Genomic DNA, 19,646 nt, shown 5'->3' with positions numbered 1-19,646 from the left:
TCACAGGAGTCAAATACAGCCTAGTCCTGCAAAATGAATTTCTACCGGTTGCACGACGCTACCGAATGCTCAAAAACTACTGATTCGTGCTGGATGGAGCACCATCCTGCACCATCCTGCAGACGTCTGCCATTTCCTTAATTCGATATTCAAACATCGGATCGTCGCTCTAGACACCTTAGTTTTCATTGGACTTTTTGTGGAATGGCTCCGTTATAATCACGATCTCAATACGTGTAATATTTTGACGGTGTTTTTAAAGGACAGAGTCTTCAAATATGTTCCTGTAACATTCCAGGACACTCATACTGAAATTTCCAGAGAGGTTCCTGCAGCCTAAAATGATGATCATCAGAAAGTCATTACGGAATACGTTTCAAGAATCTGTTGCAGAAATAAAGAACTTTGGAAACGTTATGTATTAAATTTTAAGCTGTTTGCTACAACATAAATATGGCAACAAGAATGTATCATCCATATTACGTTGTAGTACCCAAAAACTTTCTTAAAGCCTTTTTTAGCGCCACCCTGTAAATCCTTAGCTTTGCATTTTTCTATGGGAGGGGGACAGCTAAAGTGCATAAATTATACGCTCAGATTTCAATTTATCGAGAAATCTGTAGGAGTGCTTGTTAAGAAAGGTAATCGGTAAAGTATTGAATATTAAACACTTGGTGATCATATCATACTATATGAAAATATGTGAGAATATATACCAATCAGTTATTTACATACAAGTATTGAAATAAGAATCGTAGCCGCAGTAGCGTAATTGAACCGTTCATGATCAGGAAATATGAGCTGAACTAACTTAATATTTACTCAGACAAAATAAACGAGAAACTCAAAACAGCAATGTATGCACAAAAAAATGGCATAATTTGTCTAAGGAGACTAATGACATCAAAGGAATGTCAGATTGTGAACAACTGCAAGATATCCACATTCCATAAAAAAATTATGTACAGGAAATGCCAAAGGGAGAGGGACAGAGAGGGAGGGAGACATTCCGACTTAGACACATAGTGCATCAAACGAGCAATGAGTGCAGTGAATCGCGATGAGATACGAAAGAAAGCATGTAAGCATTGGTTTTGGAAAAATTACCTGCAGCTGATAGTATCATAGTCCAAATGATAACTTTTAAACATATTTTCAACAACGTATATTTTTCTTATAATGACGTGAAGACAAATAAATCTCTAGAACTGCCGCTACCATTACAAGTGCTACTGACCGCGGCGTATTAGGCCGTTCCTCAGCAGCAGGTCGCCGCGAGCAGCAGCAGCGCCACGGCGGAGCTTGGGAGAACTTGCCGCGGTCGCCAGGTCGCCGGGCCGCCTGTAACACAAAACACGGCACGATGGTTTATGCTTCACTACACAGTGAGTCAGATTGCAAAATTTCCGCAATATTATTACTATTACTATTATTATTGTTATTAGTGGTCAGTTTCTTTCCTATCACTCTTCACTTTAGAGTATGCTGCTGAAGTGCTGGCCAATATCCTCCATCGACGCTGTCGGAATTTAATTTTTTAATTCCTTAACATCTGGAACAACAAATTTTTTTCTTCTTTCTGCGAGTGATCTGCGTAAATTTCTTTCATTGCCTGATATTCCACTTCACTATACTCTGCGATAACATGGTGAATGAACAAGAAATTAACTATATATTCGGTTAATAAATAAACAGCGCCTTTCTTTACTGCGCTGTATTGTATTTCATCCAGACGAGTTTCGCGTTTTTCTTTTTTATTTAAAAGCACCATCTGTGGGATCTAGAATGACCATTTTGTATTGATATGTGTTATTAGTAGGTTTTAAAACAATTCAAATCCCATTTTGCACTAAATAAGCGAGTACTTAGAGTTCTTTGCGTGTTTGGTTGGCATCAGTGTTTCCTCTCTTCTGGTCATATGCTGGAGATTGCATTACAGCTCTATATACGATACATAAGCATGTTTTTATGTTCCGAACTGTTTTCTTCCAACTTCTCATCGTATTTGCCCTTACTGTTGTGATGCAATATCAGTCTTCTGTTACTAATTACAGATATTTGATAGAAATCTGTAATTTTATGACGTAACTATAGTCAGTTCACTATAATCTCATTCTCTTTCGTCTGTTTACGTACATATTGCCAACCTAAAGAAGTCTGTGCTGAAAATGATGTCTGTTCGGTTATATATATATATATATATATATATATATATATATATATATATATATATATATATATATATATATATATATATGAGAGAGAGACAGGGTGAGAGACAGGGTGAGACAGAGTATACACATATGTCCATCTTACCTTTGTGGAGTGAGGGAGGTTATTCAGCATCAGTTGTAGAATGTTGAATATAAATGTAATAGCTGCCAGAGAATGTGGAGAGGCTTATGGACGAGTGAGTTGAAAGGACGTGAGTGGTATTACAATTGTTATTATAATACTATTATGGTAATAGTCCTCTGTCGTAGTGTTACTCTATTATTTCATCTATTGTTGTTGTTGTTGTGCTCTTCAGTCCTGAGACTGGTTTGATGCAGCTCTCCATGCTACTCTATCCTGTGCAAGCTTCTTCATCTCCCAGTACCTACCGCAACCTACATCCTTCTGAATCTGCTTGGTGTATTCATCTCTTGGTCTCCCTCTACGATGTTTACCGTCCACGCTGCCCTCCAATACTAAATTGGTGATCCCTTGATGCCTCGGAACATGTCCTACCAACCGATCCCTTCTTCTAGTCAAGTTGTGCCACAAACTTCTCTTCTCCCCAATCCTATTCAACACCTCCTCGTTAGTTATTTCATCTATTAGTACAAACAATGCGTTCTTTGCAATGTGTACTCGATTATTCAACAGGAGTTTCTTTCCTGCTTTGGTTTTCTGTATGTGGTAATTTTATAGCAAGCTTAGTAGGTGCCTTTATTGTTGATTCTAATTACTTTCATGTTTCCTTCTCTAGTGGTCAGTTTGTGATTGTGTTCTCTGAGGCGTTCTGCAAACGAACAGTGGCTTGTCTCTTACTTTCTGGCGCTCAAGTGTTCATAGTATCTGATATCAAATGTTCTGCCTGTTTGTCTCACGTATCTGTCATCACAAGTGTCACACTGTAACTGCTAAACATCTGCTTTCTGATATATTTCATTGGTTTTTGTCATTTTTGAGTTGTATTTTTTAGTAGAACTCTCTGTTGTATATGCTACGTTTATTTCCTGTCTATTGAAAAAGTTGGTGATTTTGTGTGTGAGTGTACCTTTGTACGTCACTGTGTACCAACTTGAGTTTTATCTTTCATTTTGCTGATTATTCTGTGCATTTGTTATGGAACTGGGTGTTTATCGCTGTGTTTGGTTCTGCTATGATGTTGTCAATTGTTCTGTGCTTTCTGCTTTTATTTTACTTTTAATTTTTTTGATTAGCTTCGAGACTGCGTTACTATTGTAATCTTTGCTTTGGTCTATCTGCATTATTATGTCAAGTTGTTTCTGGTACGTCTCGTTGTCGAGTGCTCCTATGTTGAGTCTATGGAATGTGTTGAAATGCTGCTTGCTTTAATGAGTGTGGGTGGTTCGAGGATTGGGAAAGGGTAACGTCAGTTGCTTTGGGTTTATAGTACATTTCAAATGCTCTTATTGTTATGCATTTTCATTGTTACATCAAGAAAGGTAATACGGTTGTTGTACTCCCTATACATTGTGAATTTTACCTATTACGCACAGAGCCATTGACAACATCAGAACAGAACCAAACACAGTGAAAAACATCCAGTTCCATAACAAGTACACAAAATAATCAGCAAAATGTTAGAGAAAACTAAAAAAAAAGTTCAAATATGTGTGAAACCTTAAGGGACTTAACTGCTAAGGTCATCAGTCCCTAAACTTACACCCTACTGAACCTAAATTATCCTAAGGAAAAACACACACACCCATGCCCGAGGGAGGACTCAAGCCTCCGCCAGGACCAGCCGCACAGTCCATGACTGCAGCGCCCTAGACCGCTCGGCTAATCCCGCCCGGCAGAGAAAACTCAAGTTGGTACACAGTGACATACGAAGGTACACTCACACATAAAATCACCAAATTTATCAATAGACCGGAAATAAACATAGCGTATGCAACAGATAATTTTATCAAAAAATACAACCCAAAACTTACAAAATCTAAAGAAATGTATCAGAAAGCAGATGTTTATCAACTACAGTGTGACACTTGTGATTCAGATACATAGGGCAAACAGAGAATACATTTGATATCAGATACTAAGAACAGTTGAGAGCCTGAAATTAAGAGACGAGCCAATGTGCATTAGCAGAACGCCTCAGAGAATGCAATCGCAAACCTACCACTAAAGGAGAAAACATGAACCTAATTAGAATCAACAATATAAGCACCTACTAACCTTGCAATAAAATTACCACATACAGAAAACCAAAGTAGAAAAGAAATTCCTGTTGACTGATCAAGTACACGTTGCAAACAATACATTGTTTACATTAGTAGACAAAATAATAGAGTAACATTACAAGAGAGGACTATTACCATAATAGTACTACAATAACAGTAATAATACCACCCATGTAGCTTCTACTCATTTTTCCATAAACCTCTCCACAAAGTATCTAACCCAAAACTCAAATCAGCTAAACACTGGAAGTTTCAACCATTATTTGACAGCTATTAGATTGATATTCAACATTCTACAGCTGTCACTGAATAACCACCACACCACCCACTTCACAAAAGATAAGAAGGACAGGTGGATATACTCTCTCTCTCTCTCTCTCTCTCTCTCTCTCTCTCTCTCTCTCTCTCTCCCTCTCTCCCTCTTTCACACACACACACACACACACACACACACACACACACACACATAAACGCAGGTATAAACATAACAGAAATGAGTATACGTTATTTTCACCATAGACTTCGTTACGGTGGCATCATGTACGCAGATAAACGTCCTTAAATCACAATTTTCGATCAAATAACTTTAATTAGCGAGATGAGCCTGAAGTTATATCACAACAATAAGAGTAAATAAGATGAAAAGTTAGAAGAAAAAAGTTTGGAATATATCGTAAACAGAGGTGTAGTGCGATCTCCAGCACGTGACCAGAAAAGATTAAACGCTGATGCCAGCGAAAAACGCTAAGAGCTCTAAGTGCTCGCTTACATACATAAAAAATGAGACTTCAGCAGTTTTATACTCTACAAATAGCAAATATCAAAACGAAACTGTGTCATTCTATCTCCCACTGATGATGCCTTAAGGTGAAAAAAGCGAAACGCGTCCGGGTGAAACAAACTACAGTGCAGCAGGGAAATTCGGTTCTTACTTACAAATACTTCTGTTGTTGCTGCGGATGACAAACTCGTTAAATTAATTATAATTAAATACACTGGTTAATAATAATAATAAATAATAATAATAATAATAATAATAATCGTAACACTAATGATATATTCAAGTGAAGAAATATTAAACAAACTAAAAAATAGTAGGGCACCACGAGAAGATTCTGTCAACTTACAGATATTTAAATACGTGACCAAAATCATTACAGACAGATTCTGACAATTTGATCGAAGGTCTAACATTTCTGACGTGTTTAGGCCGATGGATACGTCCTGTCTTCGAGGTGTCCGTGACGGTATCCATCAACGTGATAACTGCAGACTACGGTATCCCGTGCTGTCAAAAGCTGTTCTGGTACAGACGGCGTTCGACAGCTGCTCTGACCAGCCCGATCTCGAGATCTCTCATAGATTGATAACGTCAGCTCACAGGATCCGATACGCACGCTCCCACTCACGGCATTCAGCTGACGTAGCACAGAGTTACAGAATGACGTACCCGCATGAGTCATACAAACGCAGTACAAATCGATGCCCACCCAGCTTATGGCCGTTGTTGTTGCCAGAGGTGGTAGCTCTGTGCACAAAGTTTTGTTCTCCGTAGACAACAAAATAAAAAAAAAAAACGTTATTTGCCAAACTTCCAAGTGGTGGAGTCCTAATTAAATCAGCAGCATATCTTCCCTAACCAACAAGAAACCTAACGTTTGTCATCTTCCATTTGACACAAGAACCGAATTGGGCCTTTATATCTCTTGGATATGAGAGCAAGACGGCATGATGGCTGAAACGCGTACGTTTCATAGGCAGCGATGGCGAGCCACAGAATCTCTGACCAGAGAGCATGTAGTCAGTTCAGTTGCGAGAGAGTAATAGCGTGCGAGAGTACAGTGCAGTTGCATGTAGGGAGTCGGTAGTTGCAGTTGCGAGTTAGCTGTTGTGTGTGAGGAGTCGGCGGGCGTCGACATGGCATTCTGGTCAAGATTCAGGACGAGGTATATTTACTAAACAAGGTAATGAAGCAGCTTAGCGCACGTCTGATAATGTAATGTAAATTAACTGTAATTAATTTGTTCAAGAATCGCCCCAATAATAATTTCGTTTTTAAAGCAATCATTTTTAACAAAGAATCCTTTTTTGAAATAATATTTCCCTTGCATTTCCTTAAAGAAAAGTTTCCCTTAAATTCAAAAAGAAAAAAAAATTATATTTGCGATGCATTTCCTCCAAGCTATGGCGAAAAATAAGAGCAGATGCAGTTTTATTGAGGTAAGAATTTGAGTTTAATCAGGGCCTAAGATCGACATTTCGGTCTATTTGCGTTTTCATTGTCACTGAGATTTCATTATCATTGAATTGTCGTACATTTTTGTGGGCAGCTTACACATGGCTCAGATTGCTAGTTCTAACATTTAATTATTGTCCTTTCAAAATTTTTGCGGGGAGGTTAAACTATTGTCATTTATCTCTTACATTTTTGATGGGAGGTTACACTTGGCAACATCCGGTCCAGGATCGTATTGCGTTGAGAATCTTATGAAAAGTAGTCAGATATTTGCTCTTATTTACTTAGTATAATTAGCATTTGGTGCAACGCTTTTACTAATTTGTGAATTTCTTTCCTCAGATCATCGGCAATTCGTTGCTCTCTGTTGTATTTTTGTTTGTTGCTTTTTGTATTGTCTTTGTTTCATTTGTGAATATTTGTGACTTGTATAAAAATGCCGCGAAAGACAATTAATAGTGCATCGCGAGGTATAGTGAGTGAAATAACCGAATTAAATCATTTCACCGATAGTACTTGTGACACGCAATATAATGATGACAATTCACCGTTTACTGACAATCATCCTAATGATGAACAAGCGAACTCAATTGTGTCCTCTGTTAATTTGACGACAATTGATGACGTGGGGCGCTCTGTTGCAATGAGTGCTGCCCAGCTTGACACACCCGGTTTGCAGGATTTACGTGACGAACAGATACATTTTTCTAATGAAAATTAACAGAGCAATCAGAGTACGACGGATTTATTCAGTTGCGGAGTAGTGACTAACGGTGTACATTCGATTGATAAACCTTTTTGTACATCTCATAATAACCAAATGGTTACAGAAAGCGAGACAATTCTAGATCCACCATTAAACAGCACGGAGGATAGAGCCGGTAATTTTGGCTTGGATCAAGTTATGGCATTTTTACGACAAATGGATGAAAAACAGAATGAAAAACAAGACAAACTTAGTGAACAGGTCAGACAACAGAGTGAGGATAACAAACAATTTAAGAACGAAGTTAATGAAAATTTCAAACAACTTAATGAACAGGTCAAGCAAGATAACGAAAATCTCAAACAACACCTAAATGAAAAATTAGACAACAATTCCAGACAGCTTAGCAAGCAGATTACAGCTGTTGCCGCGCAGTGTCATGATACTAACGAACAGTTACGCGAGGAAATTGAGGCTTGTTCAAGAAAAAGTAGCGAATAGTTGCGCAAGAATTAAGAGATATGCAAACAAGTGCAACAGAATCACTTAGAGAAGAAATTAATGCAGTCGGTAAACAATGCTCTGAAAAAGCAACACAATTACGCGACGAGTTTAAAGCAATGACAGCAGAACTTTCGCGCACAATGGATGAAAAGATTGACGCGAAATTCGACCAACAGAACAATCAGATTGACGAATGTTTTAATCTTCACATAGAAAACAGTAATACACGTTTCCGTAAATTTATACAGGATCAGAATGAAGTAAAACGACAAGTAATGGAAACAATCACAGCACAAAGACAAGAAGACAAACGTAAAATGTTTGCGAAAGCTAAAACATACGTGGACAACAATATTGCTACAGTGTCCGACAAAATTAATACCATCGAACAGCTGAACGCGGAATTACGTGATGAAATTTCTGATCTTAAATCAAAAACAGATACACACACAGCAGATATTCAGACAGTGACAGATAGATTTGAACAATTAGAAATAATACAGGATTCTGATGTCATCAAAGCTGACGTTAAAAAATTAAACGAAACCACACGTAAATTACAAAAACAGATTAATACTTCTGACATTAAAAGCGATGATCAGGTAAAAATACTGACTGAAAAATGTGATGAATTGGCCAGTCGTATTGACGCTATTTAAAGTAATAATGACAGCAAATCAGACGATACTTCACCAGTTTCATTTAACCAAACACCTGAATTCCAAAATTTACAGCAGACAATTAATGAGATCGATTCGTCTAATAACACGTTGCGTAGAAAATTGTCAAGTTTACAGCAAGAAGTAACAGAGATGAAAAGTATTTCAGTTAATAACACATCACAGCAGACGCCACTTCACGAACATTTTTCAGACCCACGCAGCGCGTATAATTTGGGTAATCTACAGAGAGTATGGGACTTGGAATCAGAACAGCCGCAGTCAAACAGATTCCCATACAATCCTGAACCTGTTCCGTCATACAGAGATGATAATTTTGATTACAAACATTATCTGTCAGTGAGAAAATTTAAAGAGTTTAGAAATGACAGAACACAGATTCATCCGCTAGATTGGATACAACAATTTAGCTTTGCTTTTCCACCGACTTGGCCAGTAACGCATAAACTTGCATTTATTTGCAGTTTTTTGGAAGGCAAACCGGCAACTCGTATGAGACCGATCGCGAGACAATGCTATTCGGTAGAAAAATTTCAGAATGCTTTTCTGTCAGCGTATTGGTCGAAAACGACACAGCGCGGAATTAAGGATCAACTATCTAGTTTGCCAAATTATGAGAACTCTAATTTTCCCAGTGTGACGCAATTTTTTGAGCATATGGTCCAACAAAACCAGTACTTTAGTGAACCGTACAGTGAATCTGCACTCATTCAATTATGTATTTCTAAATTGCCACGATCATTAAGAGTGTCACTTTTAACGGGTCAGCAAAAAGAAAATATTTCGGCATTCAGGGATCTGTTGCAGCTTTTAGAAGTGCAGCAATCAGATTATTCCTTCGTAAACAAAAATTTTTCATATAACAACCAAGGCCAACAAACTTACAGTAATTACGGTCAGACACGTAATTTCAATATGAAAGGTAACAGACGCTTTAGGAACGACAACCACCAGAACTTTAATAGCAGACAAAATTTTGATTATCAATATCGTCAAAATTTTCAGCAACAGGAACCACACTTTAGTAACAATAGAGGTTTTTCAAATCAACAGCATGAAAATCAGCCGGTTAGCATACCTAACCAACAATGGAATGCACAAGGTCAACAAGGCTTTAATGTTTCGCCGCGTCCCTGATACAACAAATAGTAACGCACGGCAGCAAAGGAACAACTATGTACAGAAAACACAGTATTTCAATTCCTATCGCAATGCACCGTATAGGAATGACTATTACGACAGACGTAAAAGTAACGAGGACAATTTTCAGCGTACATCTAACAACAGTCGGTCATACCAACAGCAAAATTATCCACAAGAACATAGTCTCATGAATGAACCCGACAGTTGATTTCATCCAGAGCGTAATACGTCTGGAAGAAGTAATAGAACAGTTCAAATAGTCGAAATGCCACAGAATCGTCCTGAAAATAATAACACGTCAGATAGAATCTGACTAGATACTGTACAGGTCGCATCTTCCAAAAACACAAGCACTTCTTTTGACAAGCAGAATGTTGTTCATGAAAATGTAATTACTTTTGACGATATCAGAGACACTCTTTTACTGGAAAGACCAGTTGTTCAGAAAACTATATCACACCCTGTCATCGAAATTAAAATTGGTTCATCGAAATTTTCAGCAGTAATCGATTCTGGCTCACCTATGTCAGTCATTAATGAAGAAACTTTTAACGAGTGTAACAAAGAGAATACCTATCCTACATTACCACTAGGCAAAACGAAAGTAAAAGGAGCAGTATCGAGTAAAGGAGTAGACGTTAAATTACAGACACATTTATCATTTTGTATTGCAGGTCACACATTTCACTCAAATTTTTGGATTGTTCCTTTACTGACAACAGACGTTATTTTAGGTACTAATTTTCTCGTACAACACGACGCAGTGGTTGATTTTCAGAATTCCTATTTAATGCTAAAGGATGAAGATGTTCAATTGGCTTTAGAATTTCAGCACTCACTATCTGCGCAAGAACAAACAATTAATCGCACAAAGGTCATTTCTGTATCACGTGGCATAGACTGTAATTCCACATTATTGTCGGATACGTACGTACATAACTATAACACCCCAGACGAAGCTGACTATGATGTAATTCAGATGATTTCTGATAAGGTTAAACAGAGTTGTGCAAATACAGACGACGAACGTACGCAACTACAGAAAATTCTTTTACAGCAAGCTCCAGTTTTTGACAACATTCCTGGTACTATGTCCGGTTTTATGTATGAATTTCAAGTGAAACAGCACGATACATTTAAAGCTAAGCATTATCCTACTCCATATATCCACAGAGAACAAGTTAAAAAAGAATTGCAGGATATGCTTGACCAAGGAATTATTGAACCGGCAGTTAGTCCATACATAAACCCGCTACATATTGTTAAGAAAAAAGATGGCTCACTTCGCCTCGTACTTGATTCGCGTCACATCAATGACATAATTATTAATGAAACAGATCGACCACAGACATTAGAGGAACTTCTATTGAAATTTCATGGTACGGCTATTTATTCTACATTAGATCTAAAATCGGGATTTTGGCAAATTCAGCTTCATCCGAATTGCAGAAAGTATACAGCTTTTCTCTGTTTTGGTGACTGTTATCAATTTTGCAAATTACCATTCGGCTTAACTATTTCTTCTGCAGCTTTTATTCGCGGTTTGAACACAATACTTCCAACAGAACTTAAAGAAAGAATTACGACGCACGTAGACGACATTCTTATTGCAGAAGCTACCTGGTCTGAACACAATGTGATTTTAGAACGACTGTTGCAAACTTTTCATGCACAAGGACTTACAGTTAATCTTAGTAAATCGCACTTTGGTAAAACTTCTATAAAATTTCTTGGACACGTAATTTCAGCAGAAGGCATTGCGCCTGATCCGGAAAAACTTCAAGCATTACGTGACATTACTGTTCCTACGACAAAGAAACAATTACGCAGTTTTGGGGGTTTAATTAACTTTTTTCGTAAATTTATTTATCACTCTGCCTTAGACACACCTAGATTATGCCAATTAACAGGTAAGAACACTATTTGGTCTTGGGATAAGCAAGCAAATTCTGAATTTGTGAACCTGAGAGAAGCCTTGTTGAAAGCTCCACTTTTATCGCACCCAGATCTTACCAGAAATTTTTCCATTGCCACCGATAGTTCCAACACAGCTTTGGGCGTACATATTTTTCAGGAAATTGAAGAAGATGGTTCTACAGTAATTAAAAACATCGCATTTGCAAGCCGCATTTTGTCACCTGCTGAACGAAATTATTCCGTTACTGAACTTGAAACATTATGTGTTGTTTGGGCTTTCACGAGATTTCGGCACTTTCTTTATGGCAGACATACCACCGTCTATACAGACCACAGAGCGATACAGTTTTTACTTTCAGCTAAATTCACTCACGACAGATTAAGCAGATGGAAGCTTTATTTACAGGAATTTAATTTTACAATAGTTCACATTCCCGGCACCAAAATGTTGTAGCAGACGCACTATCTCGTTCTCTCAGGAACAATCAGCAAGACGTCGCAACCAACTTCTGCAAAGCAAATTTCAGCGTCATGTACATCCAGCAAGTTGCATTTGAAAATTTTATTTCGTCGTCATTACAGGACATAGCACAAGAGCAGAATAAAAACAACATATGGAAAGAAATTAAACACCTTTGGCAAGATAAGAATAATGTTACGATTAGACACCATTACACTGTTAACAAATTAATCTGGTATACTCATTTAAGTTATGCACATTACGGAGCAAGAAACTGTTTTCTTATACTGAGACAGAACTGTTATTTTAACAACATGGAGAAACGTATACGACGTCATGTAAAATTTACCAGAAAGCTAAGTCAGACACCACTTCACATATTCCTCCATTATATCCCATTGTACCTGTTAAATTAAGACATATGGCCGCTGTAGACATTTTTGGTCCGATTCCTAGAACTAATAGAGGTTTTTGCTACATCTTTGCCGCTGTTGAACTCACTTCAAAATTTGTTACTTTCACTCCGTTACGCAAAACTACTGCTAAAACTGTTTCGAAAGCATTTGTGAAACATTTTATATTTCATGTAGGGCATGAGATGAAAGTAATTTCCGACAATGGATCACAATTTCGATCTGCTATATGGACACGCATGTTACGAGCTAGAAACATTTCTCCGATCTATATATCCAAGTACCATGCTTCGTCGAACCCTTGTGAACGATTAATGAAAGAAATTTGTAAACTGTGTAGAATTTACTGCCATAAAAGACATATTGATTGGGACAGACACATACACTCATTCCAGGATGTAATTAATTCCATTCCAAATGAATCCACTATGTTATCTCCGTCTGTTATACTGAAAAACGTTGAACCACCAAACAAGATTAAAGAATTAGTAAACTTTCCTACATCTCGTCGACTACGACACCGTGAAATAATTGACATTGCACTGAACAACATCAAACGTGCCGCAGAGCGCCGGAGAAGACAGCAAAGACAGGTTTGTACACGCCGTGACTTTCACATTGGACAGAAGATATTAGTACGTACACACTATTTATCCAACAAAATAAAAGGTAAGTGCAGTAAATTTGAACTTCTATACGCAGGTCCATATCGGATTCGCAGCATTCCTCATCCCGATTTTGTACACGTCGAAACTTTGAGAACGATAAAAAGTAAAGGCAATCACCATGTCTCCAACGTCAAACCCTTTATTGAATGAACATAGTTTATGATTTATCGCACAGTAATGCCATTTCCTATTTTTTTATGACCACTTACGCAATTATACTCACATGAACACTTACTGATGACTATCGTATTTTTTCTTGGCAAGTTCCCGGCAAGGTAAGGTTAGCAGGTCGCTTTTCTTGTCGTTCCACATCAGACCGTGCACATTTTCCATTTCTTGTGTATATGATTGTTTTCCTGTTTGTTTGTATGCACTATGAATGCGTTAAGATATAACACACACCAGTTGACTTTGACATTTTTGCCTTATGATATCTCAATATCGTGTCTGTTTTACATTTTTTTTTTTTTTTTTTTGCTGCTGCATTGTGATATTCTATGTACATTTTTGCCTTTGAACACTGTCTATGCTTTTGACCTATTACGTTCTCTGTCATCTTATGCTGTATGCTTAATTATGTCACCATAAACCAGCCATTATCTAATGGGTATATGATTTGAATGCAAGACATTAATCTTTGTTCATCATTTTCAGAAAGAAATAACGTGTAAAGGAAATAAATTAAACAGAAATGGGAATTTCACCTACGGAATAAACGAAAGAAGATGCAAAAACTTTATGAGGAAGAGTAAATGGATCAGGATTAACAAGCATTAACAAGAATATACAATACACATCGTAGAATAGCAGTCTTAACCAATTTTTTCTTTCAGAATACGAGGCGATTGATGCAGGCTGTCAGACAGAACTACACATCTTAGTTTTAGTGATGAAATATGATAGAAATAAGGAATAATTGTATAATGAATAATGAAATGATTTTTTTTGCAGATGATAATGAATGCTGATGAATAATGATGAATAATATGCTACTATGAATAATGAAGTTCTTCTTTACAGGTGATGATAATGATGGAGTTATGGATAATGAAGTGATGGATAATGAAGTTTTTTCTTTACAGATGAGTATAATGTTGAAGTTATGTATTTATGCTATGTAGTTATTTAAGTATTTGTTGCAGTGCATTTTGACAGTAGGTATTTTATTGCTTAGTAGGATGACTGAAGGTTTTGGAAGGGACAGCTATGGGACACATTTTTTATACACCTTTCACTACCTGTTAATTCGAGGTTCACTACTTTTCAGCATAGTATGCGTTTCTTCTTTCAGCTCAATAATCCATTTTGTATTTTTTCCAGGAGAAGCTTTTCATGATACTTACTAAACCTGTTACTTATTATACCTGTTCTAGTACTTTCATTTTTTTTTTTGCCCATTTGTGTGTGTCATTCATGAATGTGATCACATATACTCTATTTGTTTCATAACCTTGCTGCAGCTGACTCATGACGAATGACGTTACACATTTTTCATTTACAGGAACAACCTAGAAGCAATTTTTTTTTCTTTTTCTCCTCTTGCTTTCCCCTGTAATTACCCAACGCAATGCATTGCTAACAAAAATAAATAAATAAATAAATGTATCGCCAGTTCCAAATAATACTACCCATTTAAGAGAGTTCTGAATAATACTGAATAATTAAAAATGTTTTGTACTATTCAATACTTACTGGCCACTGAGTGCCAATAATTAGTGTAACTAAATGTATTATGTTAATACTATACCATTGATTAGCTCCTGTTTTCAATGATGATTTTTAATGTTTTCTAACTGGCCACTGAGTGCCAATAATTATTTTTAAATATGTCATTTGAAGGAGGGAAAATGTATTGTAATACTCAATACTTGCTGGCCAAAGAATGCCACAGTTTCTTATATTTTAAATTTGTATTATGTCACTTTTATACTATATATATGAATACTAGTAGCTTGATGCTACACTCATTAGCTCTTGTTTTGAATAATGACTTCTGTTGGTTTGTAACCGGCCATTGATTGCCACTCTTGTCTGTAAATCAATTAATGAACATTTTTCTGTAATACTATATACATGGTACAGAAATGTTCAGTAACTGGGCTATGAATGCCGCAAACTACTAATGTAATTACTAATGACGACTTGTATGTAACTTAATGTCCTTCACCTTTTGACCTGACTACCCTGAATTACTGCAATATCCATTTGTCCTGTATATCCTCCTGATCATGGAGCACTATATTTGGTTTTGCACTAATTCTACGTTGTTGTGCTTTGTAAGAGCGTGGTGTTGACACGACATGCTGTCGACCTCCGTGAGCGATGAAGACGTTATTATGGTCCCACTGTTTGGTGTACCTGATGTACTGCCAAAACGAAAACATGGAATAATACTACGACATTTCAGTGTCTTGGCTACGCTGATAAATACTTATGGGAAAAGAACTTCAGATTGTCTCACTTGGTGTTGTACTTCTGTGGAAAGATATGGACTTTCAGTGCAGCTGTGTGCAACCTAAAGTGCTACAACCATGATGCAATCCTTCCCTTTCCTATCCTAATTCTTGTAACATAGTGAAAATCATTTTTAACATCATTTGTATTCATGGCCACTTTTCGATTTGCTGATAAATTCTGAATTTCAGTGCGTGTGCACTTTTGTCATTTTGTAACATGATTTCTCCTTATCGTATATTCATTTTATCGTTTGCTGATATGTTCTGAACTACAGTACATGTGAATTTATGTCATTTGTCAAGAGATTTGCACTAATTATGTCCATTTGTTGTGAAGACGTTGAAGAATATTTCAGTGCATGTGCACCCATGTCACTTGTCAACATGATTTTTTGCCATTATGTTTATTTGTTGTGAAAATTTTGAAGAATTTTTCAGTGCATGTGCACTTATGTCAGGAGTTAATATGTTTTCTACTGAACTTCAGTGCCTGTGCACTTTTCTCATTTTTCAATCTGTACTCATTCTGTATACATTTTGTGATTTCCTGATATGTTCAGTACTTCAGTGCGTAAGCACTTATGTCATTTTTACTCATTGTATATATATTTCCTCATTTGCTAATATGTTCCAAACTACAGTAAGTGTGCACATATGTAATATGTTTTCTACTCATTGTATATATTTTTTTGTCATTGTCTGAAATGTTTTGTACTCGGTGCATGTGCACCACATTTAATTCATGTTCTACATCTGAATATTCTCTATAATTGTAAAGTTAATTAATTAAAAAAAATTTTGCCGCGATTGGCAAGTCCAAATGACTCACCATCGCTGCCAAATTTTTGCCCCCCCCCCCCCCCCCCCAGTGGAGGGTTATGAAACGCGTACGTTTCATAGGCAGCGATGGCGAGCCACAGAATCTCTGACCAGAGAGCATGTAGTCAGTTCAGTTGCGAGAGAGTAATAGCGCGCGAGAGTACAGTGCAGTTGCATGTAGGGAGTCGGTAGTTGCAGTTGCGAGTTAGCTGTTGTGTGTGAGGAGTCGGCGGGCGTCGACATGGCATTCTGGTCAAGATTCAGGACGAGGTATATTTATTAAACAAGGTAATGAAGCAGCTTTGCGCACATCTGATAATGTAATGTAAATTAACTGTAATTAATTTGTTCAAGAATCGCCCCAATAATAATTTCGTTTTTAAAGCAATCATTTTTAACAAAGAATACTTTTTTGAAATAATATTTCCCTTGCATTTCCTTAAAGAAAAGTTTCCCTTAAATTCAAAAAGAAAAAAAAATTATATTTGCGATGCATTTCCTCCAAGCTATGGCGAAAAATAAGAGCAGATGCAGTTTTATTGAGGTAAGAATTTGAGTTTAAACAGGGCCTAAAGATCGACATTTCGGTCTATTTGCGTTTTCATTGTCACTGAGATTTCATTATCATTGAATTGTCTTACATTTTTGTGGGCAGCTTACACATGGCTCAGATTGCTAGTTCTAACATTTAATTATTGTCCTTTCAAAATTTTTGCGGGGAGGTTACACTATTGTCATTTATCTCTTACTTTTTTGATGGGAGGTTACATGGCAAGAGAACCAAATATACGCAAAAAAACCGAAAACCATATCATCACTACGGGAAGATCTTGCAGCGAATGCATCAAGATTAGAACTGTAAACCATCAAAACAATTTCACATAGTAATTTTTTTTGTTTTGGTTTAGCTCAGCTCACGTATTTCAATACCTTTATTCAATAACCAGATACCAAAATACGTAATTCAGGGCGTAACACACATTTTACCAAAAGAAGGAAATCAATACTTTTCCAACTACCACCCTGTCACATGTGAAGTGTTCACATCACACATATGCAAAATTATGTGTACACACTTGATGAAAAATACCATCACGAGAACAGCAAGCATGCACGAAGAAATTTCAGCACCACAAAGAACAGCTCTTCATACCCTGTCCAGTCTCATTAAAGTGACCACCTGTTAGAAGACTGAATACCCATCTTCTGCAGAGTCAGTGCGTTGCAGGATGTTACCGACAGGGATGTGGAACTGTGCCACTCAAGTACCATGGCCACCTGCCCTTGGTTTCTCGGTTGAGAATGGATGACACCAACAGCCCGACCCAGGTGTTCCCATTGTTTCTTGATGAGGTTAAAGGTGGAGAGTTTGGTGGCCTACGGAATAGGGCAAACTCATCCTTGTAGTCTTTGAACCATGCACATATAAGTAAAATGGGAGCTGTATGACATGAGGGTAGATGTCATTGTGCAGATGAAAAACAGCATGTAGGGTGCATATGATTCCCAAGGGTAGATGCATACTTGTGTTGGCCCATCGCGACTTCCAGAATGACTACAGCACCCAGGGAATGGCACGAAAACATTCACAGATCATGAAGCTTCGTGCACCGGCTTGACCTTTCCGACGATTGTTGCAAGGTGTTTCCTTTCAGAAATTTCACGTCATACACGCCAGCAGCCATGTGTCCGATGGGGCATAAAATGTTATTCGTCTGAAAAGGGCACCTGTCGCCACTCAGTGGACGCCCAGCTACGGTAATAGCATGCAAATTCCAGTTTTCGTCGTTGACGAACAGCAGTCGCATGGCTGCATAAACCAGATCCTCCTGCTGAGGTCATTACACATGAACGGTCGTTGAGATGACACTGTTGGTGACTCCTTGGTTCATCTGGTCGGTCAGCTGCTCCCAGCTGCACTCGTCCATACACGTCTCAGCTACCACAGTTCATCTGTTCACTTCTATAACATGTGGCCCGAGGTGCACCACACCTGCCTCGGCGCAGGTTTTGGACACTGCCATTTTGCCATGCGCGGCATACATGGCGAAACGCGAACAGTTTAGAAACTTAGACGTTTCGAAAATGCTTCCAGCCATTTTCCGAAAACCAATCATCATGCCCTTTTGGATTTCAGATAAATAGCTGAGTTCGTGCATTACGACAACAACTGCACTGTTTTCCGCGTACCCGCGACACGCTTTTTATACCATCCACTGCTAATGCTGCCACCTGCCGTGGTTATTGCACGTTAACTTCAAACAGCGGCGGTCCTCACATTAATGGGACTGAACCGTGAAGATTCTATTATATACTAGACACAAAAACGTATGTATTTATGCCCCTTATTGATAACAAGAAATTATTTAGCCAACATAAACTGATTATCAGGTGTGAAAATTACCGAACTATCAGTTTCATAAGTCACGGCTGAAAAATACTAACACGCATTCTTTACAGACGAATGGAAAAACTGGTAGAATCCGACAACGGGGAGGATCAGTTTGGATTCCGTAGAAACGTTGCAACACGTCAGGTAATACTGACCCTACGACGTATCTTAGAAGATAGACTAAAGAAAGGCAAACCTACTTTTCTAGCATCTGTAGAGTTTGAGAAGGCTTTTGGCAGTGTTAACTGGAATACTATCTTTGAAGTTCTGAAGGTGGCAGGGCAAAATACAGGGAGCGAAACGCTATATACAATTTATACAGAAACCAGATAGCAATCGTAAGAGTAGAGGGGCATGAAAGGGAAGCAGTGGTTGGGAAGTGAGTGAGACAGGGTTGTAGCCTATCCCCGATGTTATTCAATCTGTATATTGAGCAAGCAGTAAAGGAAACCAAAACTAGTTTGGAGTAGGAACTAAAATCCATGGAGAAGAAATAAAAACTTTGTGGTTTGCCGATGACATTGTATTTCTGTCAGAGACAGCAAAGGGCCTGGAAGAGCTCTTGAACAGAATGGGCAGTGTCTTGGAAGTAAAATACAAGATGAACATCAAGAAAAGAAAAACGAGGATAATGAAATTTAGTCGAATTATATCAGGTGATGCTACGGGAATTAGATTAGGAAGTGAGACACCTAATGTAGTACATGAGTTTTCCTATCTGGGGGAGCAAAATAATTGATGCAGGTCGAAGTAGAGAGGATATAAAATGTAGACCGGGAATGGCAAGGAAAGCGTTTCTGGAGAAGAGGAATTTGTTAACATCGAGTATAGATTTAA

General features: G+C 37.7%; 1 protein-coding gene across 1 annotated transcript in view; it reads right to left on the bottom strand.

Annotated features, from left to right (window-relative positions):
• Nucleotides 1–19,646, bottom strand: part of LOC126188427 (uncharacterized) — a 641,976-nt gene that overhangs the window by 48,757 nt on the left and 573,573 nt on the right. The window contains exon 6 of the mRNA XM_049930030.1: nt 1,238–1,341. Within this exon, the coding sequence (XP_049785987.1) occupies nt 1,259–1,341 (83 nt within the window). The 3' untranslated portion in view covers nt 1,238–1,258. The remainder of the gene's footprint in view (nt 1–1,237; nt 1,342–19,646) is intronic.

This window comes from Schistocerca cancellata, chromosome 5 (genome assembly GCF_023864275.1).
Source record: "Schistocerca cancellata isolate TAMUIC-IGC-003103 chromosome 5, iqSchCanc2.1, whole genome shotgun sequence".
Classification (NCBI taxonomy): domain Eukaryota; kingdom Metazoa; phylum Arthropoda; class Insecta; order Orthoptera; family Acrididae; genus Schistocerca; species Schistocerca cancellata.
The sequence above is the reverse complement of the archived record's forward strand: the minus strand, read 5'-3'. Positions and strand labels throughout refer to the sequence as shown.